General features: G+C 40.1%; 2 protein-coding genes across 9 annotated transcripts in view; both read right to left on the minus strand.

Moving 5' to 3' along the window:
- nup153 (nucleoporin 153) overlaps positions 1 to 15,347 on the minus strand; it is an 18,906-nt gene extending 3,559 nt beyond the window's left edge. For 2 of the 8 annotated variants that reach the window (XM_022202297.2, XM_022202296.2), the window contains exons 1-19: positions 15,209 to 15,347; positions 11,377 to 11,596; positions 9,979 to 10,254; positions 8,630 to 8,769; positions 7,781 to 7,909; positions 7,413 to 7,529; positions 7,210 to 7,254; positions 7,007 to 7,060; positions 5,478 to 5,618; positions 5,315 to 5,367; positions 4,779 to 4,914; positions 4,506 to 4,673; positions 4,320 to 4,418; positions 4,154 to 4,238; positions 3,965 to 4,066; positions 3,217 to 3,870; positions 2,863 to 3,042; positions 1,687 to 2,616; positions 1 to 214 (exon numbers count right to left, since the gene is read on the minus strand). The exon at positions 1 to 214 is cut by the window's left edge and continues 218 nt beyond it. In XM_022202297.2, the coding sequence (XP_022057989.2) occupies positions 1 to 214; positions 1,687 to 2,616; positions 2,863 to 3,042; positions 3,217 to 3,870; positions 3,965 to 4,066; positions 4,154 to 4,238; positions 4,320 to 4,418; positions 4,506 to 4,673; positions 4,779 to 4,914; positions 5,315 to 5,367; positions 5,478 to 5,618; positions 7,007 to 7,060; positions 7,210 to 7,254; positions 7,413 to 7,529; positions 7,781 to 7,909; positions 8,630 to 8,769; positions 9,979 to 10,254; positions 11,377 to 11,596; positions 15,209 to 15,337 (3,872 nt within the window). In that variant the 5' untranslated portion in view covers positions 15,338 to 15,347. Of the gene's footprint in view, positions 215 to 1,686; positions 2,617 to 2,862; positions 3,043 to 3,216; positions 3,871 to 3,964; positions 4,067 to 4,153; positions 4,239 to 4,319; positions 4,419 to 4,505; positions 4,674 to 4,778; positions 4,915 to 5,242; positions 5,368 to 5,477; positions 5,619 to 7,006; positions 7,061 to 7,209; positions 7,255 to 7,412; positions 7,530 to 7,780; positions 7,910 to 8,629; positions 8,770 to 9,978; positions 10,255 to 11,376; positions 11,597 to 15,208 lie in introns of all 8 variants that reach the window. The other 6 variants (XM_022202295.2, XM_022202294.2, XM_051955990.1 and 3 more) reach the window with 4 other exon arrangements.
- Positions 15,348 to 16,047: 700 nt separating this feature from the next.
- On the minus strand, positions 16,048 to 26,699 carry ptdss1b (phosphatidylserine synthase 1b). Its single transcript, XM_022202299.2, has 13 exons — positions 26,389 to 26,699; positions 26,204 to 26,295; positions 25,485 to 25,529; positions 25,273 to 25,397; positions 24,449 to 24,607; positions 23,726 to 23,877; positions 23,178 to 23,319; positions 22,828 to 22,940; positions 22,528 to 22,593; positions 21,352 to 21,451; positions 20,984 to 21,043; positions 20,468 to 20,546; positions 16,048 to 20,371 (listed from the first exon to the last, which is right to left on the minus strand). Exons 1-13 carry the CDS (start codon positions 26,565 to 26,567, stop codon positions 20,274 to 20,276), a joined length of 1,410 nt encoding a protein of 469 aa, XP_022057991.1. The 5' UTR covers positions 26,568 to 26,699; the 3' UTR covers positions 16,048 to 20,273.
- Positions 26,700 to 26,847: the final 148 nt, after the last annotated feature.

Below are 26,847 nucleotides of genomic sequence, written 5' to 3' on the forward strand. Positions count from 1 at the left end.
GCAGCAGACTGACCGAACATGAAAGTACTGGGAGCTGCAGAAGGAGCTGGAGCCGGTGTGGAGCTGCTGCTGCTGCTGCTGGTGGTGGTGACGGTGGTGGTGCCGAACAGACTGGGAGTCGGGGTAGAGGACGATGACGTTGTGGAGTTTGTGGCGTTGGTGGGATTACTAGTCATAAATGAAAATGCTGGTTTTGGAGCAGCAGCAGAAGAATCTGTTTAGGAAGAGACGAGGTTGCTTTTAGTGAACTTGCAGTAACATAACTCTAAACTTAACACATTTTTAAACAACAAAACTCATTCTAGTGGTTCTCGCGACAGATTTTGCAGAGCAACGTAAACTAACCATGTTCTTATTGCCTGTACATTGATTCAATGCAAAAGGAAATACCTAAGATACCTCGATTTGAGTGGTGTCACAATTCTCAAGGTCATAACAGAAAAGTAAGCAAGTTACATGTCTTTTCAAGCAAACAAATTACAAAGCTATGGTGCAAGTTCATCCATCCATTCTCTATACACCGCTTCATCCTCACTAGGGTCGCGGGGGGTGCTGGAGTCTATCCCAGCTGACTCGGCGAAGGCAGGGGACACCCTGGACAGGTCACCAGTCTGTCACAGGGCTACATATACAGACACACAATCACATTCACATTCACACCTACGGGCAATTTAGAGTAATCAATTAACCTCAGCATGTTTTTGGACTGTGGGAGGAAGCCGGAGTACCTGGAGAAAACCCACACATGCACAGGGAGAACATGCAAACTCCATGCAGAAAGATCCCAGGTCCAAACCGGGATTTGAACCGGGGATCTTCTGGCTGCAAGGCGTAAGTGCTAACCACTAGCTCACTGTGCAGCCCTATGGTGCAGGTTGAAATACGGAATTTTCTGTAAAAGCATATTTTGGGAAACGTGACCATTGACCATTTCAACTTAAACTTCTTTGTTTTTAGCTTTATAAGTGTACTTAAGAGTCTCATAGAGAAAAAGATTTTAAAAATCTCTCCTTACTAATGAATGGACAATGCTTGGTGGTCATTTTTTCTGTTTTCTGGTGGTGCATCTTCCAGAATAGCTCCTGAATGTTTTCTTTTTAGGTGCTTGTGCTGCAGTGGTATTGTATCAAAAGTGGAAATTTTGCAAACCATCTTTTTGTCCTGTGATAATCTGAAGTACTCCCGTGCTTTTGGACTTTTGGAAACTTTTACACTGAACTGGGTTGGATGCTGCTGCAGTCACTATTTTCAAAAACTGCAAGTCTGAGCACAGCTGACCAGTGACTGAAGTCAAAGATGACTGATGTAAATAATGCAACAGCTATGTTGTCACATGTAGGAAAAGCAGGGAATGTAATGTCAGTGTCAAAGCCATGGGTAACGATGATGACTCACTGTGGCTGCCACAGATATCTAACTAGTTAAGCATCATGACAAAAAACAGGTAAACGAAGCTCAAACCAAAGCTTGCTGACATGACACATGACATCTGTGCACGCTACACAACTGAAGTAATTCTGGCAGCCTCAAAGTGACAAGAACATCTTTCTATAATAAAGTGATCCAACTTTCTTCTCAAAACAATTCCTTTAAGAAACTGTTCTCAATAGAACAACTTTTACAGCAAACAAAATCTACAAATATAGAAAGTTTACAATAAAAGCAAAACATTTTGAAAAGAAATACCTGCAGCACTTTGTCCAAAAGTGAAGGAGGCCTTTGGGGCCTCTGAAGTGGAAGTTTCGCTCTTGTCTGCTGGCTTGCCAAAAGTGAAAGCCGGTGGAGGTTGTTCTGCTGGAGCGCTGGGTTTGCCGAAGGAAAAACCTCCTGTGGCGGCTGGTACTGGTGCAGAATCTGCATCCTTACTAGCACCACCAAAAAGGAAGGAAGATGGAGCCGAGGAGGCAACTGCTTCCTTCTTTTCTTCTGGCTTCCCAAAGGTAAAGGTGGGAGCAGCAGGCTCTTTCCCTGGCTGTAAGGATCCAAATGTAGAAGCCGCTTGTGGTGAGACTGGCTCACCCAGTCTCCCAAACACAGATCCAATTGTGGTTGTTGTTGTGGTGGTTAAGTTGGTGTTTGTTGATGCCACACTGTCACTCTTTTCTTGAGACGAAGGAGGAGTAAAAGTAACAGTGGATGAGGAGGTTGTGGTGGCATCTGATGTTTTCTCCTCAGGTTTTGAAAGTCCAAAGGTGAAACCACTTTTAGAAGAGTTACTTTCTGTGCTAGATGATCCAGTTCCAAATGCTATCCCACCGCTTACTCCAAACTTAAACCCAGAACCTGCAGCAGGCTGGTCTGACTTTTTGTCATCACTAGAGGCAGCCCCAAATTTAAAGCCCTCAGACGAGCTGCCGAATTTGAACCCTGATGAGGCAGTAGTGTCTTTAGAAGTGGCTTCTGATGAGGAGCTTCCAAATGAGACTCCAAATTTAAATCCACCTGATGAAGCAGAAGAAGATTCTGAAAGTGAGCCCCCAAATTTGAAACCTCCAGATCCAGATCCCGAAGTACTGTCTGATGTGCCAAACTTAAAGCCTCCAGAACTAGAGGTAGAAGAGCCAAAAGTAGACGAGCCTGAAGTCGCACCAGCTGAGGAACCGGAAGAACCAAAGGCTGAAGGGACACAAAGAATAAAAAATTCAAAAACTGTGAAAAGCATGGATTCTGTGTTCTAAACTGTGAATAAAAACTGCCTGGCATAAAGGAATCCAACAGGTTCAGCGTAAATATACTGCCCAATGAAATGCATACAATTTTGGCTTCATAATGGCATTTAATTTACAAGAAAATGTGCTTTTTCAAACCATTTACAATTTACATTGCTACTGTAAAATCCTAAAACCAATATAATTTTGTTACCCTTGGGCTCCACATTAGCTCCAGGTTTGGCTGCCTGACAGGCAACACACTGCAAATCAGCAGCTTTATTCTGTAGAAGACAGACATCACAATCCCAGGTTCCCTCTGGCTTCTTGAACTTGTCTCCAAGTCCAAACACTGGGGCACTGCTGGCCGTTGAAGAGGCTCCTGCTGAAGCTCCTGCAGAGTGGATAGTGAAAGGATAATGCTTAGCAAAATGTCTTTTTAAGTAGTGAAGCAATTAATGAAATTACACCGATGAATAAAAGAGGAGAACTGGTACGACTGAAGGCCAAGATCCAACAATTTGTAGAACAATAAACATCAATGTTTCCATGGTCACACTGTCATTACCTGGTTTAGGATTCGTGCAGGCCACACACTTAGTATCCTCTGCCTTGTTCTGTACCATACATGTATCACATTCCCATGCACCCTCAGGTTTTTTGAATTTGTCTCCAAATCCACTGAATCCTGTAGAAACAGGAGCTGCAGGGGCAGATACAGTCTTTACAGCTGAGAAGGCAGAAGGAAGAGTCAGAGAGGGTTTGAGGCCTGTCCCGGGTTTGGCCGTTTCACAGGCCACACACTTTACTGCATCAGGTTTGTTTAGAACAAGACAAGTATCACAGTCCCAGGTTCCTGCAGGTTTGGAAAACATTGTGCCAAAACCTGTTGTGGTTGTAGTGGTGGAGGTGGTGTTGGTGCTGCTGCTGCTGTTCTCCTGCCCAACTGAGGTGGCAAGGGATGGTTTACTGTCTATGGATTTGGATGAGTTAGGCTGCGGGGCTGCACAGCAAACACACTTTGTATCTGATGACTTGTTCTGAACCAGGCAGACATCACAGCTCCAGTCTGTTGAGGCTTTGAACAAACTACCGAACCCTGTTGATGCAGCGAGGGAGGAGGTGGTTGTAGAGGTGGAGGAGGGGGCAGTGGATTGTGTAGACGTCTGCTGGGGTGCAGCATCTGAGCTTGGGGAAATCTGAGCAACAGGAGAGGCAAAGCCTGGAAAGAACAAAGAAATAAAGCAATGAACTCACAAGCTTCAATCTTGGAATAATCGTCAATCATGCAAACCAAAAGCATGGAAAAGACTAACCAGGTGCTTTGAGAAGATCCAGCACGCTGCCCTGCTTCAGGGTTTTGGCTGGTTTGAAAGGTCCTTCAAAGTCTTCTGTGCTTTTATTTGTTGCTGGCTTCACTGTAAAACCAAACAAAGACCAAAACTGAGTTAAAATGTTCTCAGTTAAAACAGGACACAACAGGCCAACTGCAGGAAAACTCTTACCTGTTGCCGCTATGGGTGTGGTCAGCTTTCCATTTGACATGGAGGGACCTAACTTTGTCACAGGGGCGCTGAAAGTAAATCCAGCCTACAAAGAAGAAAGGCAAACTGTCATCACCTAGGTAACTGTTTTTTAAGGGACTGGTGAGAAAGGAAAATTCTTACTTACAGAAGGGGAAAAGGAAGGTGGGCTAGCAGCAGTGGCTTTGACAATTGGGGAGGAAAATGTAAAAGGTACACATGGGGGTGTTGAGGCCTTTGGTGGATCCTGGAAAGAACATTTATTTAGCATAATGTTGTTTACCACAAAACTTGTAGTATCGACATAGTAGAATCAGATTGTTTTGAGACGGACCTTATTTGTTACCGTTTCCTTAGCAGGAGTAACAGGCATGGTCTTGGGGGTGGAGCTAACGGTCGTGGAGGTGGTGACGGGTGGCAGGGGAGAGGAGAAGCTGAAGGTGGGCAAGGCAGATGGGCCGATGGGAAGTGAAATGGTTGGGAGGTCTGGCACTTCAGCCACCTGTATTCAGAAAAGAATCAAATATATATTACAATATTTATGGGAGCTTCATGGATTAACATAATAATTAATAAAGGATCACGTTTGGACACGAAAAGCTCTCACCTCATCATCTTCCTGGTGTTTGGAGGAGGGTCGTGCACTGCTCCTCTCTCTCTTCATCTTGCCGCCTCCAGAGCTCACACTGCTGGCTGCAGGTGTGCTGGACAGAGGATAGGCCGGACCACTGGAACCCTTTGTGCTGGAAGAAAAGCAAATTCAGTACGTAAACAAACATAAGGAAAGTAGTTTGGCATCCAAACACAACAACAATTTGGCACAAGGGATGTTGTGACTTGGTCCTATTGTCTTGGTTTGTTAGGTGTTTTTTTGGAATTGTGTTAAAATATACAGCCAAACGAAGAAAGTTCAATAAAGAAAGATTAGATATTAATCATCAGGTAAATCCAGGCAAATAACTGTTTCTCAGGGACACAATTTGCAAAACAAGCAAAAAACAAACACACACAAGTTTACTAAACAGAAAATACACATAAATAATGACAGAACACTAATGACATGTTGTTTACTGTTTCTTAAAGATGGCATCCGCAGCAGCGACTTGAACCTGTGCCTGATCAGCACTGGCAGACACGTTGTACCTTTGTGATGGACCAGGGGTTGCTTCAAGTAGCTGCGGTGATTGTCTTGTCGGCTATGGAAAGAAAGCAAAACCATTTTTTTTCTCCATCAGGCATATTTGGCTACATCAAATATAGAAAAGACCTGTTGTGGTTGAAACTAATGCAACACTGTGCTACTAACCGTCTCTCTTGTGGCCCTGTCCAGAGTTCGGCTCACTCCTCCAGGGGTCAAAGTGGCCCTGAAGGACACAGAGCGATTTCCTGACACTGATGCTGTGGCAGGAACCACAAGTTTCTGCACCGGTGGGAGGGTTGACTCCACCTGAATTTAGAAAAGGGGTAAAAAAAAAAAAGAAGTATGGAATAAAATTAACATCAGAATAAATTAAGGTGGCAGAACTTCATTCATAGACAAATTGTGTGTTACATAGCATACATGATTATGCCAAACAGCTCAATGGATGTTCAAACAAAATTACAACACATAAGAACATCGTTACAATTGGGTATTTAGATATTGCCTCAACATATGGCAGTTTATTCATCATAAGTCTTCAAACATAAAACTGTGTCCCAGAGCAATAACATTTCTTTTGAAATTTGCAGAACCTTTTAACTGCCACAGCAAGACCAATATATGAGCAATAATAACATCTATCAGTACTAATTTATCTGTTGGTAACCAGACACTGGAGTACAGAAATGACAAACTAGGTTTGAGTCATTTAGATAAAGTCTCTCCACTACATCACTTGTTTGTCAAAGAAGACTGCTAGCTTTATTTTCAACAGTAAAATAAAACTCCTGTATCATCACTATGTATATTAAAGACTATTATTGACTCAACTTAAAAAAAATCCAGTAATAATTGAGCTATAGTTTGAACCCTGCCAAGGTGAAACAGAGACCAGTCATTAAAGCCACAACTGGATGGTGGGCTTTCTGGTTTTGGAACTGCGAGGGTCAATACACCATTGTTGTATTCTTTACAAAGCAGCTGTCACAGCTGGGAATGCCTGAGAGATATAAACCTAGCACTAGTCCAATCCACAGCTGGCACAAGTTAACAATGGACAACACTCACACCCATCAACACACTTTCATACATCATGCGATCAAGCAGAGTTTTACCCAAAAAGTGTATGTACACACGGTTGTATGGCAAGCTTTGTGAGAATATTCAGTCATGTAAAGCATCCCTTTTCCTCTTACTTTAACCATCTAACCTAAACCTAATTCGAATAATATCCCTAAAATCAAGTCTTAACTCTCAAACAGCCTTTTGTATGATCTAAGAACTTGAGAACCTGTCAAAATGTTCTCACTGTGATGGTATGAAACACAGGCTGGGCCTCATAAATACAGTTGGACACAAACACACACACACACAGTGGTGAACAGCTGAGAAAAGTCCTGTTAACGAGTGTCGAGGAGGCCAGCAGGCAGTGGGACAGGAAATGGCATGAAGACAAACCGCAACAAGTGCTACTGGGCTTGTACAATGATACCCTGTTCACAACACTAAGCCCAACACACGGTACACAGCAGTGAAGCTCAGTTGCTGATCAGCATACATACGTCATATGATGACATGCAACACTGTTATTATAAAACTAGAACAATGCAGCAAAACGGAGATGAGCAAACTGAATTTTTGATGGAAAAGACATGAAGGAGTTTGACCACAAGAATTATAAATTTAGTACTTACCCGCTTCTTTTTGGGCGTGAGATGTGAAGCATCTAGATTTATGCCATCCATCGACTGCAAAAAGAACTCGCGTAAGAGGACTGTTCTGGCAGAGTTTCACGTTCCTTGTGTTTTTGTTGTTTATCATTACATCACTAGTTTGTGCTGAGCAATGCATGACTACAAACAGATGATTATGACATGTAATTATTAAAAACACTTACTGTTGAGAGGGGGGATGAAGCTGCTGCAGGGATTCTCTTGGCATCCTGTCAGTGAAGACAAATCAAAAAGCAAAAAAATATGTTTCAGCAGAACCATCTAACAGGACATTATGACATCAACTTTACATTTCCATGTTCACTGCAAGAACATCAAATGGCATCCAGAACTTTTAGATGAAGGCGTATATCTGGTGTGTACTCACAGCCAGTGGGCTCGACATGCGCTCCAAGGACTGCAGAATGCGTCTGGCTGTGGCGCTGGTCACCCCACAGGGCTGAGCACCAGCAGGCTTAGCCTTGATCTGTCTCCTCACTGGAGCCTACGAGTCAGATGAGCTAATTTAGTCTCCAATTAAATCAATAACATTCACACCTCAGTCACGCAGACGCTGCGACGGCAGTGTCAGAAATTAACTGCTTACTGACTACACGGCTAGGACAAGCTTTAAATGCAGAAGTAGAGCGAACAGAACCAAGTGTGCTAGTGGACTTTATTTTTAAATAAACATTTTAGCATCGTTTAGATCTTGATACCATGTTTCTCCACTTTACATAACCCTCAGTAGCTCACCTGGTATGGTGTTCCAGGGCGAGTACGGGAGCTTCTGACAGCAGCTGCTCCACCATACGTGGTCTTCCCGGGGTAGAAGGGCGAATCTCCAAGCTGGCTGGAGCTCAGTACTGTGCTGTTTAATGTCGACTGGAAGAAATTTAATGAGTTAAAAAAAATAAAAAATTCAGAATCGTACAAATCAGTGACATTCTCAAGTATAAACTCTTTTTTATACACTACTTTCTGGTTGTAATGCATGAAAAAAGTAAAACACATTGAAACAGCTTAACTAATTACACAGGTTACAACAAATTAAGTCCCAAGTTGCCTTTACTATTCAAAGATATTTGAACTTCTACAACCATATTAAGTCAAAGGCATACTTCTGCTAGCTAAGTCTTGTCAAATATTGTTCTTAAAAGACATAAATATGTTACCATCTCTTCTCTCTGTAATATGGGAAATTAATACCTGTAATAACTAAGAACATGTCTGACAAGCTCAAACTTGTTTTAGGTATCGCTATGACTTTTGTTTTGATAATTCTCATCATCTTTTTGTTCTTACATTATTAAAATCTGAGTCAGACCGCACATACAAGAAGGCTACTTGTTACGAGTTGTCTGACTTGTATGAACAACTGAAGCTACTATGCGTCTCTGTGTGACTTTCACTTGCAGGGTGCATTAGCCAGTTTCAATTCTAAAGTGACCATTTATATTTAAGATGATAACCTATCGAATGGCACAGCCCCTGAAATCCTAAGTTGCCAAAATCCCAAGCTTTGTGGCACAGTTCTATTCTTTTATCAGGCCTTTCAGTGGTGTTACAAGCTGACAGACTCTTGATGGACAGGTAGATACTCACATTGGAGGAGGTTCCAAAGACAGACAGGTTGAAAGCAGGCTTTTTCTGACTGGACTGGGAGGGCTGAGGCCCACAGTTTGTTCTGTCTGTCTCTGGGGACCAGAGCTGAGGAAGCGATGCCGCTTTGGAAGTGGGGACATCTGAAAAAGAGGCGATATTGAAACCTTTAGAAATCTCAGACTCTTTGTAGAGTACCAGTGGAGTCATCAAGCTTAGTGGCTGAGTCTGGGTATTGTCAGCTTTAGACAATCCATTCGCATAGCGCTGAAGAAGAAATGCAGTAAAAATTTATTTACAGATTCTGCAGTTTCTTCCGTTTCAATGACTCAACTGTTTGCGCCTCAGACGATGAAAAAGAAAATGTTTGTTTTCTACGATTTTTATTGCTTCATACCTTTAAACTAGTGGCATAACAAGTAATCCAGGAGTCACAAAGACTGCTGGTTCTCATTCTAACCAATCATCTCTGCAGTTTATTTTCCTGTAACTGTAATGTCTGGAAAACCAGCAGACTGTTTTTGCCACATAGCATGGTACTTTTATTAGATCATCTTTGCAATTTTTGATGTATTTTCAGATGCCAGACTGTATCCAGGCACTTGACTTTGTCAACATCTTGCCAATGTAGTTGAAAGATGTCAGTCTGTCAAATGCCACCGTCCTCGTGTCAATTCTCTCCAGCTGTGACGCACTGAGATTGGATTTCCTTGTGTGTGAAAAACTAATAATTAATTTTGATGAATAATGAATCATGTTAGATTACTAGCTAGTACTGAAAATCTACATGTAGACATTTTTTCTTCATTTTGTAATCAACTTTCTAGTTGTGTGTGACTATACTGTTTCGGTTAGGGGATTAAAGTTATGCTCAATATTTGGTTTCATTCAACAAATAATGTTAAAATCAGTAATCAAAAGGTGCAGCCCTGAAATAAGCACAGAGTTTGTACATCAGCCAAGTACGTGCTAATTTATGCAAAGTAGTACTGGCCATGATTGTAAAATGATACTTTCAACAGCAGCCATATAATATGAACACACAGACCAGTTTGCCTCAATGACATTGGTCCAAGAACTAAATACTGAGGTACAAAGTCTAACAGATCCCCTGTGGAAATTAAAGACTGAAAACATTCCTTAGATCAGCTGACAACATTTTAATTTCAGTTGTTTAATTATGGTTCCCCATCATGGTATGCGTCAGAGGTTGCAGCTTTTATGTCACTCTGAGTTACTTCTCTAAGATCAGATTAAATCAACTTCATGTTGCCATTACAACTTTAAAAACATGTAAATAACCAAATGCATTTGCAAAGACAGCGGTATTTGCAAAAATGTTCTTCCCTTACCTTTGTCAGATGCACGGGAGGAGAATCCACTTGTGGTGGAGATGTTATCATCTTCGTGCTGTGAGAGGTTGTCCTTGATTTCTTTCACCAAGGAGAAGCCTGTAGAAAAAGGCCCAGGAGCTGAGGAGGTGGAAGGCTGAGAGAAGAGGCTGCTGGAGGCCCCCAGGGTTGGGGCAGAAGGATCCAGCGGGGTAAAGTGGAGGTGAGAGCGACTCAGAGGAGGTCGAGAGAGTACATACTCCTGAAAGTTCAGGGATGCTCGGCTGGTTGAGGGCTCTGTTCAGGATAGAAAGGAGCAATAAGTGAGCATAGTGGAAGAAAAAAAAAATCAGTTCAACAGAGCCAGACTGTCTCTGTGTAAGTCAGCTTAATAAAAACTTAATCCTCAGTCAGAGATAACATGCATCACAAAGGTGGTTATCAGCTTTCTTTGTCAGTTCAGGCTTTTTGCATTAGAGTCTGTGCGCGTTCAAACAAAAGAGGGCATCTAACGCATCATTTGATGCTTCTTCCGCACAAAATGAAATGATCGCGAGCAGCTGCTTCAGTCAGGAGGTTGTTATAATGGTGAACATGAATAATGTAAAAATATGATGGTATAAAGAGCTGCTACAGTAAATGATGCAAAGCAGGAATGCTGGTAGAAAACTGTTAAATGTGCATAATGTATTTATTATATCAATTAACGCAGCTGCTTATTTGTAACACACAGCTGCACAATGAAATTATTAAACTTTATAAACTTAAACACAATATTGTACTGAAATGCATTTAGGTCTGATAATGTCGCATAATGTAGGATATCACTTTAATTTGTGGCCAAATGAAAAGTGAAATTAATAGTACTGATTGAATATTCTCTGTAATAAATACCAATTGAACAATCACTTTTCTAACCAGTGCTATATCAGCTGCAGTACAACAACAGACTTAACAGAAAATAATGTCCAAACATAAAAGGATTTTTGCATCACTAACCAAATACATGTTTGGTTACCATGACAATGTGACGCATACAGTGTGTGATACTGTAACTACACAACTTCATTCAATGATACTAATAACATACACCTCAACATGTTTATAGATAAAACATTTTCCTTCAGCTGAGAATCTGTAACGCTTAAAGAATGGTCAGGAAGTGCTCTGGTTGAAGGAACACTGAACATAACCTGCTCCCAACCAGTTAACGCCACAGCACAAGTTACCATGGTGATCTTGCCAGGTTAAGAGAGAACCACCTTTGTGATACCGAAAACTCTGACTTTCGGCTCAACATAATTCACTAACCCACTTATCTCACTTTGCAGCACAGCCCTCTGGTTAGCTCTCAAGCTAAAGGTATAAAATCCCCCCGCTAACATTATGGATGACTTGAGAAACCGAACATGTCCTCACCTGTGTTACTGGTGCTAGGCTCTGGAGAGTCGCGCCCATCGAGGGGAGAAGGTCCCTCTTCACTGCCATTAGGAGGAGGAGGTGGCTGGCAGTTCCTGTTTGGCCCCTGTACAGTCTCTCCTCCTTCAGGAGCATCTTCATTCTTAAAGTATTTCTGCAGCCAGGAAGGAACGATGCTCTTTACTGTGTCTGTCACTCGACTGATGAGGCCTGACTGCTGCTGTTAAAACATGAGAAAGGGACAGGAAGCCGTGAACAGGGGGGATGAAATGAGTGACAGACAGAGACAAATGTATATACAAACTAAAGAACCACCAATTCAAGACATTATCTGTAGCCTTCAAAGCAAAAGCATCTCTTGACTACAACACAATAAAATACAATGCATGTTAAAAAAAAATCCTTTGTTGAATCTTGTGGATGCATTTTTTTTAAACTTCACCTTGAAACATTTTTTAATACTGATGCTTGTATTTGTTGTGTTCAAAAAACAATGACTGTGGCAAAACAACTCTACAGAATTTCCTTTTAGGCCTTTGTGAAAATCATGAGATAGTTGAACTCTTGTGTTTGGCAAAATATAGCAATTAAAAGTGTATTTTATTTGAATCAACTGCACAGCCCCACTTGCAGTAAACTATTCTTATTTCCAAGTGCAAAACAAAACGCATGCTCAGTATGACAGAAAGTGGGTCAGTGTGTACACTTCTATGAAACACTGAGCAAGTGACGCTGGTCTGCACTGAACTGAGGTCTAATACTGGATGGATTCCAATCAATACGGATGAGTCCCATCTCCTACACAACGCACAGAATCTAACTGCGTTTCCAGGATTAAAATATCGAAAGCTCTTCTCTGGAAAATCTATAAGCTGTAGCAACTTAGTGAAAAAAATATATTCCACATTTAGAGCACTTTCCTTAAGCACTGCCGTGAATGGTTAATGAACTAGTATGAAAGAACTGGTTCATGATATCTCCTCTGAATGGAACAAAATTGGTGTTGCAGCAGGGGAGTAAGGGAAAATAACCAAGCTTGAAACAAAATCTATTGCAGGAATTTATTGACCAGTTAAAGAAAAGGATATATTGGGAAAGATGGAATAAGGATATACAGGTACAAATGTGTGTGTGTGTACACACACACACACACACACACACACACACACACACACACACACACACACACACACACACACACACACACACACACACACGTTCTTTATCTGGTGCTGTGACTCTATTTGGATGTCTTCAGATTAAGGAAATGCTGTCCTATGCTGTGACAAGAAAGTAGCCGGATAGGAACAAATATTAATAAAAGTGCTAGTTAGTTAGTTCATCTCTTTGAATGGACACTGTGTACACTGCGGTGTCTTTCAACACCTGATTAACAGCCATATATGCCTCTTCCTTTCTGCTTATCTATGATTTACACATGTGGACCACATTGCACTTTACCCTATCAGCAAATACATATAATGAGTGAACATGAACTGGTCATGAATGAGTGAAGTTACCACCATAGAGCTGGTTGTACCTAATATTACAAAAGCGATTGTCATAGGGATTTAGCGGGTTTTCTGACGTAGACCGGGTCATGTGACTAACAGAGACTGTTGCATGAACTGCAACCTCACTTTTGAGTAGCTACCATGTTGACCTGTAAAACATGCAAAGCTTTTGATTGAATATGACAATACTTGACCAGATCAGTGCCTTCAGCTCTTCAATGAAAGAAAGAAAGAAAATCACATGAATGAATGTTGCTGCTGTGAGTTCAAATTATCAAGACAACTCAATTGTTACAATAATATCACAAAGATGTGTAGTAAGTTCTGACATAAAAAACTCTCACTGTTACGACTTGAAAGCAATAACAAAAGTTCGGAGGTAACTCAAAGCAGCAATGGCGCAAACACTGCATGTCTCTTCAAGCTGCTTCTGCTTATTATCCAGCACTGTTGTGGAAACCAAGCTGCTGAAGAAAAGCTAAGCCCATCTTTTAAACAACTGTAGATGACTTTTGGATAAGTATCGTTTAAGGATGACATGATTTCACCTGTAATTTCAGAGATGTTCACACACTTTTGCATTAACACATGAGCATGAGAAAATGTAACCATGACCACTATGTTACATGACTGTGGCAATGCACAATTCACATTAGTATTTATTCAAACAAAACACGAGACATTTATATCAAGAGCTAAAGTTAATGTTTAAATTTTCATGCTATGTGTAAACTCTAGCAAATACATATAATTAAATCTTACTTAATAAAAGTTGGACTGATGATAAAAAGTGGGATATGATGTCAAGAGGATTTAACATGACACTGCCATGACATACTAAGTCAGCAGCATTTGTAGGAGAAATGACAACTCTGCTCTGTGCACACACTATACTGTTGTAAGTAAAATACTACACTAAGCTCTGTATTCACTCGGCTGACATCTTTATGTCTCTGCCAAAACTAATAAAGTGTAAAACATGAGCCTTAGACAAGCAATAAATGATAATGTGCAGTTTTTGTGCAAACAGTTGTAGAGAGGTGTTGATTAAATTTCATTTTGGAGGTAGTAGTTTCTGATGTTGCTGAACTGTACAACATTATATCAAGTTGTTTTCAGCTCCAGTTTCCATGAAGGAAGGTAGACTAAGACTCTCACAAAGATGCAATCATGTCCAAACAAACAATGCTCAACACATAATACAACCAACAATCTTAATCTTGTGGGTGAAAGAAAGTGGGTTTAGTCTGCACAAATGTCCAAAACTGATGGCAGCTACGCATGTAAGGATTGGCTAGCCATTCAAAATATAACCTCCTCTGTGAATCTAAAGACTGTCATTTGAGTCTATTTAATATCCTTTTGCTAATCACACTAATCTGTTGTTTGTACATCTACCAATATCTAGAGCTCTATCAAAAAAGCAAGCTGACATATCTCTTAAAGCTAGCTCCCCGTGTAATTTGCCCCTCCAGTGAAAGAACACACTGCATTTCAACATTTGCATAAACAAATTTGTGGTTTAGTAGAATATTCCAAGTGATAACAACTGGGCCAACGAATCTGCCATATATGAAGAGACGTCCTGTCCACTGTTAACATTATTGATTGGTTTCAAAGTCATCAACTCCGGTGTCCAAGCGGCAAGTAAATCCACTCAGGCAACCATGTGGGTTCCAGTCAGCCAACGCTTCCTGCGCAATTCGACTGGCTGAGATTTGGCTAACGGTAGCTAACAACTAAAATGTTGCCTCACAGGGGAGCGACACAGTCTTAAAATGTCTTTGTACCAAAGACTGGTGTGCGTAGCTGTGGGCAGGCATAATTTAGAGCCAAAAGATCATGTCACGTCTACCTGCAACGGTGTGATACCTTTAAACTTAAGAACCTAAGACAACAATGCGTTGCTCGCCGATACTAGCTGGCTAGCTCGCATTAGCTGCAATGGCTAATACGTAGAATTCGACTTCCTTGCTTTCCGCTAACAGCTAAGAACTAACGAAGTGGCACAAGGTTGGTTATCTCAGCTTGTCGTGTGTGCACTGGTACCTACACAGATGCTGCTTAACCGGCTTAAATACAACACGGTGCCGTGATTTGACCTGTCAAGTCCGCCTGGTTCTGCTAAGCTATAAGCCAGTTTGCTAAATCATTAGCATTTCCTGAACGTGCTAGCAGCGCGTGGAGGCCACGAGCGCTAACGGCAGGCCATAAAATGTCTCCAACAAAACAATAACAAAAGCTGAGTGATAGTAGCACTGAGGTCATCGTAACCTCCTCGACTTGGGCTTTTGAGGCGAAAATTTCACTCGGTTTACCTGTTTACTCTTGGCGTAAGGTTTAGAGGCGATATGATATCTCCTGCTTCTAATTTTCCCTCCACCCGTGGCCGCCATGGCTCTTTCGTCTGAGTGTCTATCGGTGTTTCGGCGCCGGATAGCTGTCATCCAGCACAGCGGCCACTCACCGCGGAATTCTGGGAAATGTAGTAGCTGAATCTAACAAAGGAGGTCGCTCTTAACACATGGCACTAACATGTGGGTATTATGTGCCAAGTGCTTGAAAAATATGACATGGTCAGGGTTTTTAAAACGAGATGGAAAATCTTGATATTTTAATGGAGCTCTCTTATTTTACAGTCCGTGGTAGAGTCATAGATAAATACTGTGTATGAACAGAAGGGGAAAATTCAAGTAAAAAATAATATATACAACAATTTACAAAATAAATCAGGTACTCCTCAATACTCTGGTTCCAGCTTCACAATAAAAATAATTTAGTTTTTTTTATTTTGTTACATCACCACAAATTATTTATTTTGTTAATATTGTTGATCAGACAAAGCAAGATGTGACATATTTCAGTATTTATTCGTGTGTTCTTGACCCAAAAATGAGGGACTAAAATTATAGAGATAGATAGATAGATAGATGGACAGTCGGTGCCCTTGCACCGCCTGTCCTCGGCACGATCGGTGCTCGGACCCTAATAAAATGTCCTCAATATTATACACAAAACATAATTTATTCTATGTTGTTATTTGTTAATACATACACAAACTCACCCATCAGTGATGATACGTAGTGTGTTGGGAGAATTAACAATCTTTTTTGTGCAGTCTGCAATTAAAACATCGAAAATGTCCAGAAGACTGGAATCACCGAGGCAAGAAAGTTTTAATAACATATGAAACTATTGCACACTCAATCATAATAGCAACAGCTTATGTGGAGATTTTATTAATATGGATTGCTAAAAACATCATACACACACTACATCTAATTATGAACACAAAAATGGAAAAACCCCTGCACATTTCAACTGTTCTAATAATAATAGTGTGAATAACATGTACAAACCACAGCAAGTTCCTGTGTGTCCTTTCATTTGAAATGGACAAGTATTTCCTGATGATGCTATATTGATAAAAGAAAATCACTACTTTACTGTCTTGTAGACAAATGTAGATGTGGTCAGCTTTGGCAAATGAGCACAAAAAAATTAAATCAAAAAAATTACCAGGCGACCATCATCCAGTCAAACAACTTACATAGTAGTAGTAATAGTTTCAGTTTTTCTCATAAAGCTTTTAATCACAAATGGCCACATTGGAGTTCTATAATTCACTTCGCAACACATAAAGTACTAAATAAAAATCACCTGAGATTTTTCAATTTGATCAAATTAAGTCCTTCTTATTATCCTTTTATGACAGTGACATGGAGTGGGTAGATATTTTATTTTTTCCACAAAAACAGAAAGAACAACACGTTAGGAATTTCAAATATTGAAAGGTTTGATACACACTTAGTCTTGGTCCAGTACTGATAGTATGAAAACTGAATAAAATGTTTTAAAATTTCCCCCAAGTTCAGTGCCCCTTTCCCTTTGTCTCCCCCTCTCTCTCACACACACATACTACTACCAACAGTTCAGTTTATTATATTATTTACACATCTTAAAATCTGTACAAAAGGCAGCTAATATCGAAATGCATTTCACAACATTCGACAAGCAAAAACGTTTCACAGCTTAGAAGTATTTCACTCACAGAAATCCATAGCACTGATTCTTTGCTTGGTGGCAGCTCCCAATCTGTAATTTGAAGGCTATCTTGATTTTAAAACACTGCATGTCTCTAATAAGGGTTTAGTTGTTCTTGACTGCATGATACCATTCGCCAAGTATGAACACCAGCACTAATCGGTATGTGATTAGGTGCTTTAATTATTCACTTCATGGCTTCATGTTGCTTTCTGTCACTTCTCGTGGAATGCTTTAAAACAGAGGATGTGATGGAGGGGTGATGGCATTTAACATATATCTGTTACCGTCTTCCGCAACTACACAGTCTTTGAACCTTAATAGTGGCCTTACTCGTCATAGCAAATGGTTTCTGCCACTCGCATTTTGTGTAGAGGTTGTTGTCTGGAGTACTACATCCAGTACACCCTCATCACATCTTCTGAAGGAAAATAGGTCTATTGGTCTCTCTATGCTCCTGCAGGACTGGTGGCTAAGAGAAGTCATCGACTCTGCATGAACCTGAAAAATAGGAATCTGCTTGAAAAGAAAACCTTCTTGGAATGAATCTCACTGATGAAGTAGTAGCTTATGCTTCGCTCCTTTCTGTCAACAAATCCCATGTTTCTGTTGGAAAAAAACAACTCTGGATTTGAACTGCATCCTTAGTCTCTCAATATGCTTGAAATAGCGAACAACCTTCCTGATGGGCATCACAGTCTAGTGTGACATCTATCTAGAAGGAGGGTAGTAGTAGTAGTAGTAGTAGTAGTAGTAGTAGTAGTAGTAGTAGTAGTAGTAGTAGTAGTAAACACAGCCTGGGTTGTTTGCATCTTCAAGTCCTTCACATGGTTGACCCTCAGGGTGATGTGGCACAGATTCCCTTCTCACTGATTGACGGCCTGAAAGAAGTAGAAGGACGCAAAGAAAATTTCCAAAATGGCCTGAAGTCTTACATCCTGGGGCAATGAATCTAAAAGCTCCATAACCACAGAGTCATCAAGCCTGACATCCAGCACTCTGGCACAACTCCCAGTGTATGGTTGGCACTGGATAAGGTGTCCTGGGTTGTGCCAGGCACCATATCTTGTATCCAAACCGTATTGATTTTCCCTTGACGAAATGCTTGGTGAAATGTTTGCCATAGTAAGTAATCATTGCCTCACCTACGCAGACATGCTGAACTGTCTGGAAACCTTTGGCAAAACTCTGATCCTGTATTATTTACCAGGGACCTTATCTTGCCAAGTTGGTCACCAGAGGAAAAGTGTTGTTATCTGTAGTGGTTGAGGCACAGCATGATTTAGACATCATCATCATCATCATCTTCACACATCATGCAATGCCATGGTAGTGTGCTGTAGCCATTTATCAGCAACACTGCCGAGAAAATTCTCATTTGCAGAAACACTGTGGTTGTGCTTCCCCTCGTAAATGCAAATCGGTTTCTCTGGTGAAACTCAACAATCAGCTTGCTGTCTAAGAACTCCTCAGACCATAAACATAGTTCCCACTAAGTCTTCATTGTAGTTGTAAACAATTGTTTTGGCTTTGGACTTCATCTCTCTTTCTGTTTGGTCCGTGTGGTACTCATGTTGATGGGATTTAAATCTATTAATACAGTCACAATATCCAGATGTGTCTTCCTCATAGGGATGTAAAACAAGCATAAATCATTGCATTTTTAAGTGAAGACATGCTTTCAGGTAAGAGTAAAGTTGGGTTAGGGCAAACAGTAGTTTTGATTAAGGTTAATGTAAGTTTCCACAAATGTAATGTAAGTTAATGCGTCTCTGGTCATTAACTCGATACATTTTCTTGAACATGTGACCATCAGAACCTGTATTTTAGAGTGTTATTCTGAAAAATCACAAAATGAACAACCCCATGTGACTAACCCCTAAATATAGTACACCACAGAAATGGCTCTAATTTAAATATTAGACGGAGTTTTATGAAATGCTTTGCAATGTTGGATTCAGAACTTCATTTTCAGAAATATGTGTCTAAATTCCAGCATAAATCTGGTATATACCATTGTAAATGAATGATTCTCATATTGTTTTGCATTTTTAGAGGACAATTTGTCTCCCAATTAAGATATGACAAATGTGAAATCCAGAATTTTGATTTTGTCACATGTGACCACGTGTCTTAACACTTTCCCAGAGAAAATGTTAAGTTTCTCACATTAAAAATTCTGTGGGGATGTTTAAGCTTCAGTCAATTCCAGCCGTTTTCAGTACAAAAAAACGCTAATATTCTATTTTTAAATTAAAAAAAAATACGAAAAATACGGGGAATATTGGACGGGCATCGCGAGGTGCATTTCCTTGAAAATGACCGATTCGGGGATTTTATACCGACTTCAGGACATGTTTTGGACAAAATAGTTTACTGGCTTGTGTCATCTGGATGTAAAAGGTTGGATTATGGCCGTTTTTTGTGGAATCTTTTTTTTGTGTGTGTAATAATGAACCCGGAAATGTGAGTCGCGCTGCGTGCGTTGAAGCCGTGTATAGAGAACGGATGGATGAATATTCGTTTTTGTCGGACAAATGTGTTTTTCTCACCCGCTGTAGTAATCGCATCTGAAAGTGGTTTATACCGGCGGATTCATGAGAATCTAAGCTTTCCATCGGCGTATAGTGTTTGTATAATCGTGTTTGCAGCCGTCGGACATTCTTGAAATTCCTATGCAAATTAGTAAGTGTACCGCCGGCGGTACACTGAAGCTTAAGGGTAATTAACATACAAAATACAGTTGTTAGCCGTAACTCAATACATATTGCTATTCAAGAACATAACAGTCAGTGAGGTTAAGTGCAAAAGGTGCTGTAGTATATGCTGTATGGTCTCAGGGCAGTGGGTTTGGGCTGGTTTGTATACCACAAACAATGCCTTGTCTCAGTGGAAAGAATTCTAACAACATTCATTCTTCTGTTAACTGGACTTAAACAGAGATGCTAATGCTAACATACTATTTTTTCACAGTGCAACTAAGGCTCTTTCCCCTTTCAAAATTCAGTGCATATTACATTGTTATTTCGGTCTATTTAGAAAAAATTGTCATATTAAATACAAAAAAATCTATTCTACACAAACAGGAGTCCAGTCTGTAGGTCCACAAAGCTTTTAGCTCATTGTTGTGTTTTGCAGCTGACTTCCACATCTGGTAGAACTTTAAATACTATATCAAGCCCTTTTGGTGTGACTTTGGCTTATTTTCTTTGGCTTTTTGCATTCTGGGATTCATTAAGCCAACAATGCATCTTTAAGTATTCAGTAAATTCAGCTGCATGCTGTATTCCTCTTGTTGAATCTCCTACAGAGGATGTGAATACTCAGTGTTAGTGTTGCTTATTGTTTCTTTCCTCCATGGCCATTGACAAATCTGCTCCTCCCAGAGGCTTTCCTCCGTTTTGTGGGTTGTAAACTTCTTAAGGAATCCCTCGGACCTATGAAATGATGAAAACATGAGACATAATCGTGTTAAACATTTAGAATGGAGCTGATTGAAGAGCTGTTACCAGTCTGCCTGTTATGTGACTGACCTGCAAGACCATCTGGGATGAAACCACATGAGTCAACAACACTGCTGTCAGTACAGTCCTCACTTTGCAAAGAAGAGTTCTGTCAACAGAAGGAAGCTCAGAGTGACTGGCATTTCTGACAAACACAAATAAGCTGCAAAACTATTCAACATCGACATGAAAACTGCAATTCTCTGACCTTCTCTGGTTCAAAATTTCAAGACATTTTGTATGTTACAGCAGCAAAAACAGTGGTTCAAAGAATGTTTATTATGACTCTGATTTAGCTGCTTTGGTTTTAGAGTCTTGCTCACTTACAAACAATCAAGGTCATTTTAATATTAATAACAGTAGTAACGCTGGTAATTTTACAACTATGGTGAGGTAAAATGTCAGATGGGAAAAGGTTGATTTTGCTGTTAAAAATTGACAAAATTTTTAACAGCAACACACAAGCAAAAGACTATTTTAAGTGACTCTTAAAACATTTTGTAAAATCTCAAACGTATTCTCTCAAAAACCAAAACAAAATCTTACCTTCATCTTATTTTGCTCATACCACATCATCCCATATAAACACAGAAGTGTGATGAGAGCCTGAAGAGGTCGATAAGAGAAGATGAGGGTTTCAAAACAGAAATTCAGTCAGCTTAAAGAAAACACAGAAAGCAACCATAAAATAGAAAACCACTCCTGCATAACTTGTTGAAAGCAAAAGGCAGAAGCAAAGAGGCATTTTCAATATATTGTCTTCATCAAAGGAACTCAACACAGTTTTTATAATACTGACACAGGAGACATTGGTGCATAACACTGATCTATCTATTGAGGACTGCCTGAAATGGCACATATGGTTTTACGGTACATATATCCATGCACACATACACACACTTGTCATTTCTTACCAGACAGAGCAGCCACAGGAGTACGTAGCGAATTTGTGTCTTGGAAAACAATTCATGGCCAAATTTCACACAAGCAAGAGCCTCCAGGAAAGCAATAGCTCTGAAGGGATATACAAGAGTACAATTAGACAAAAATTCTGTGTTTGATTTGAACATTATCAAAACATACTGCTGTATTTAACAACGGCCCCCTCTATGGGTAATATATTTGCACTGCAGTGGAGCTCTATTGTGGATGTATAGCACTTGTGGCACGTCAGTCCAAATGCATGTTCTCGATATTTTTGTTCCCCGCTGTTCATATCAATAACCAGTGTTCACCAGCCACAATGCAGTGGGAAAACTCTCTTTCAGTTTTAAAGGTTACACCGCAGGAGTAAACCCCAGACAAGACAGCGGTCTCACAGTTTGGTAACTCATGATAATGTGGAGCACTCGTCTCGTTTCTATAGCAACTGGAGCAGACTGGGAGCATCGGCAGCTTTGTGTCTGAGATGAGGTCAATAACTACATAATGCAAAGGGCAAGATGTTTTGAATTTTAATTTGAGTAGAAACTAAATGAATCTAAAAAAGGCTGCTAAAATGTTCAAATGAAAAGAAAATTAATACTAATGTGGGCTAATAAGACCAGTCCAATGTGGCCAATAAGTCTGACTGAAGTGGCGCCACTGGGCAGGAAGCTTCATTCACTGGCCAGTTTAAAGTGTGTGTGAGGTCTTTGATTGGTTGATATATTTGAATTTGAACCATCAAATGTTTGGCCCGCCAACACAATGTAACGATAAAGAGGGCAAACACGTAACATTGTGGACTGATGGCACCATTGCCATTGTGATTGGTTTGATTAGAAATCGAGATAACCAACCACCGTAGACACACCTCCTTCACTGTGATCCGTGTCGACCTGACCAAAGAACCTGCCAGAGTCTGGACAAAGTTCAGTTTGCTTTCCAGACACCTCCCGCCACTACTACAAATCAGTGATGTAACATAACTAAGAAGGAGATTCAAGCAGATTTTACCCAAAACATGATCAGTGCAATGAAAAATAAAATGAAACTGATTGTTTTTAGGATAATTCTTAAAAACATTCATACAGTAGCACACAAAGGATTTTACAACTACAATACAAACAGACAATAGAAATTAGACCGACAGGACAAAGGGTACTTACCCAAACACCCAACACTGTGTGCCAACTCGTTTACACTGGGTGTCTGTCAGGTATGCATAATATTGTCTGAAAGAGATTTAAGACGATCTTTGTCACAAATAAAACAAGCACTAATAATGTCCAAACACACATCAGAAAACAGTTGAAACCGATGCCTCTTTTTACATCAAGGATTTAACATCACTTTAAAGGAAAGGGAGAGTTTTTATAGGTTCTCAACATGTATTTAAATTCAGTATATCCTAATTCTTACTGCTGATAGGTTGAGTGTAAAGGAGTTGTTTTGAAGTTTAAGCGTACCGTACGGTGGGTGCAGTGATCACTCCAACAAGGAGGATACGACACCAGCTGAGGGGGTGAGAGGCTTGGAAGATGAAGATGTGCTTGAGGAAGAATGTGTTCAACTCTGTCAGCTGTGAATATAAATTATGTAAAAAGACTGGATTTAATAAGTGCTTTCATAGATGTCTTTATTGAAAATGCTGGACTGCAAAAAAGTAAATGCAAAAGAGAGGCTTTTCTTGACTATGTGATTCTTTTATCAAATTAAAAGAATGATTATCAGCTGATCGGTAATCTTCAACTACTGCCCAATACCAAGAGCTGACTGTGAGAAACATTTCTAAATCAAAGGTCAAAGCATACGCTACCTGCCATAGGATCATAAAGAGATAGATGCCTGCTAGTCGCTGGAAGGACGACTTTGGGTCAAACCAGCGCACAAACGTCCAGCTGGCGGGGGTGAACTGCAGAACAGCTCGCTTTATCTTCCCTGTGGTGGTGTGGATCTCTCTGAACAGAAACAATAGAGCAGTACACTTAGATAGTTTAAGGTCGTTGGCTTGTAATGCTTCAATGCTTCTTTATTATCCCATGACTATAAAAAAATAAAATTATTGTGCTATATTGTCCTTTTATTGCGACCTATTGTCCTACGTTTTATTGTATGTTTCACTGTTATGTTTTCTTTCTGTACTTCTTCCAATGTGCTTTTATTGTGACTTATTGTCCTATGTATCACTGCTATGTCTTTTTCAGTTTGTTTGTTTTTACCTGCCTGGGGACTGTGGATGTAAATTAGCATTGCTGCTATAATCTGGCATATTTACATCCATTGCTGTCTAAATAGACATTCATTATTGTGCACTGTACCTATCAAATAAATAAAATAATTTTAAAAAGAGGCAAAAACACTGACTTGATGCTGGCCCAGCGGTACGTCCTCATCTCCAGGAAGTGACACACTGTCATACCAAGCCAGATTCCTCCTCCATTGCACAGCAGTATGTCCAGTATCACCTGATCCCACCAGCACTCCGCAAAGTTTGGCAGAAGGTGCATGAAGAAAAGCTTTGAAAAAACAATCAAAGACACACAAAATAATACTATTTATATGGTGAGAGAATTATAAAAACAGAGGGTGAAAATATTAAAAGTTTTTACAATTAATTTCCGATAATAAATCGTACATTATTGTGTTATTTAAAAAGCTGGAGCACTTTGTTTGGTCACACGGTTCATGACACAGTCAATTCAGTGATGAGTAAAGCTGCTATTAGGTGAGGTCACGTAATCTAATCCTTCCAGTCAACAATTGGCAGCAGTCAAGGCAACAGCTCATGCTATGTGCAGAAACTCACACTTTTACTTCTGTTCTGCTATGATCAGTTTCTCCCACATAAACAATCCCACAATCCCTGTTTCCTGCACAGATTAATAAGAAGCAACTCTGTTTTACTGCATGAGCTGGATCACTAGAAATGACTAACAATCCACGTTTCAGCAGGATCTTGCAGTCTTTCAGCATAAATACACAATATGTTAATGTCCTGGATGTATACATCAATATGTGCTTTATTTGAATCCCAGTTTTTAATGTAGGCAGATTAATCTGATGTCCTCTTGATGGCATACATGTTACCTCAGTGAGTTCCCAGGTGATGCTGATGGTCCAACACAAGCCGTAGCTGCGAATCAGCAAAGCCTTCATACCCCACCCGGCAAAGTGGCCAAATGCAAAGATGTCGAAGTGGCTCAGTATGCGCTCCCACGTTATCACCGTACAGTTTACAGCATACTCCTGTAGAACGGAAATCAAAGGTCACAAAATGGCATTAACTGAAAACTCATCTCAAAACAGAAGTGCTCACAATCACATTGCTCTTTTTATTTTAGTAGACGTCACAATCATTGTAACACACTTACATCACTCTGCTAAGTAACTGTAAGGTCTATTACAGTAGCATCATTGCACCAAGCAGCTACATTCATATTTTAACAGATTTAGTCTAAGCAACACATTTCCAGCTCATGTGAAGCAAGCTTTATTTAAACTTTGTTAAAAAAAATAAAGAAACACTAAGCTTAGAGTAAAATATCGACGTGTGAAAGCCTTCCAGAATCAGATTTTCAGTCTGAATATATTTTAGATCATGTGCATCAAATTACCCATGTTAGGGAAGGACTAAAATGGGAACCAGAGCCAAGAGATAATGGATTCAAGTAAATTCTATAAATCCCAAAACTACCATATTGTTCCAGAATGACATATAGAGTATAGAGATAAATAAAGCTTGTAACTTGTAACTTTTCCACGTTCATGCAGTAGTCGCAAGAAAATAAGAAACCGTGCCAGGGAATAAGACAGCTCTGACAAAGACAGGGCTACTCATGGCCCCTATTTCTCAATCGGACATCTAACATACGAAATGTGATGCTGTGATGGTTCGCATGTGACCTCTTTACCATGATATCAGCTTCCCGTTTGGCGTAGCGCAGATTTGGGTCGAGCCAATACATCAGAGTCTTCACTTGGTCCCAGTTCAGGAAGATGAGGAAGACGAGGAACAAGAAGTAGAGCACACTGAGGCCTATTTGAGAAGAGAAAAAGTGAGTGAAGATAACGACGAGAGAAGACAGTGTCTAGGCAGAAAAGCGAAATTATTCTGAGTACTCACCAAACACCATTCTCCATATGGCAGGGTGTGGCCGTGTGAAGGGTCCTGATGGAGAAAACATCATTTGTGAACTTGAATGTGGTTGTTTTTTTTTTCATAAGGCAGACAAAAGTTATAACTGACGTAGCAACGTTTTACTGTGTTATCTGTTGATTATTGTCTTGACAAAGCAAATTGTGAATTATTTTTAGTCAAAAGAAGAAGAAATGTCACAAAATCCTAAAGCCTGTGGTGAATCTTCCACTTGTTTGCTTCTAATAACCACAAATATTCCATTTAGTGTCACATAATGGGCGGCATGGATCAGTGGGTAGAGTGGCCGTCTTGTAACTGGAAGGTTGCCGGTTCGATCCTAGGCCCATTGAGCTCATGTCGAGGTGTCCCTGAGCAAGACACCCAACCCCTAATTGCTCCTGGTGGGTCGTGGTTAGCACCTTGCATGGCAGCTTCCACCATCACTGGGTGAATGTGACGTATCATGTAAAGCGCTTTGGATAAAACCGCTATATAAATACAACCATTTACATAAGTGGCAAAATACTCACATCTCAAAAGCTATAAGCAGAGCATACTTAGCATTTAAAGTACAAAAAAAAATCACCTAAACTAGTAACCAAATAGTTAATTGAGATTTTACACCAAGCGAACCAACTAGAAAAACTAGATTGGGACACATACCATTCAATGTTGGGGCCAGTGTAAGCGGTTACAAGACTTACCATTAGGAAAAGCCAGGACACTGATGACCAAGAAGAAGGACACAACCACCAATAAACCAACACGGAGGTTGTTGTCTGAGTGTTCATCATCCCTATCAAGATACAATTTTATACATTAACAAAATAAACTTTCTTTTAAGGCTTATATTTCCCAGCACAATACAATTTTCAGGCTGATTTGTTACCTGGTAAACGCAAAGTACATCAAGCTGAGCACAGTGACTGTCAGCAGTGTGATAGTGTGTGGCTTATAGAAGAAGTCTATGCAGATATCCTCCACTTGTTGCTCGTTTATCATTCGGAAATGTAACTTATAGTTGGCATCATCCCTCCGTAGTGTCCGGGAACCTGCGGTGGCCGCCATGTCGCTGCTGTTAGCTACTTTCAGAATTTTACAAGTCTAATTTGAACAGCTCAAATTATAAAAGTTGTGAGACAAAATGTTAGAGAAGACAGCAACGAAGACAGGAACCCTGAAGATGGGCTGAACCATTTAGTTGCAAGGGGTGTTAGTATCCGAACACGAGTATGGAAGTCTCCACGAAAACAGAAATTGTCAACTTTAACAATATCATTTTGTAGCATTTTGTCTTCGAGTATTTTCAATTCCAGATTTTACGAAATGTATCATCGACACAGGTATA

This window comes from Acanthochromis polyacanthus, chromosome 11, assembly GCF_021347895.1.
Source record: "Acanthochromis polyacanthus isolate Apoly-LR-REF ecotype Palm Island chromosome 11, KAUST_Apoly_ChrSc, whole genome shotgun sequence".
NCBI lineage: Eukaryota > Metazoa > Chordata > Actinopteri > Pomacentridae > Acanthochromis > Acanthochromis polyacanthus.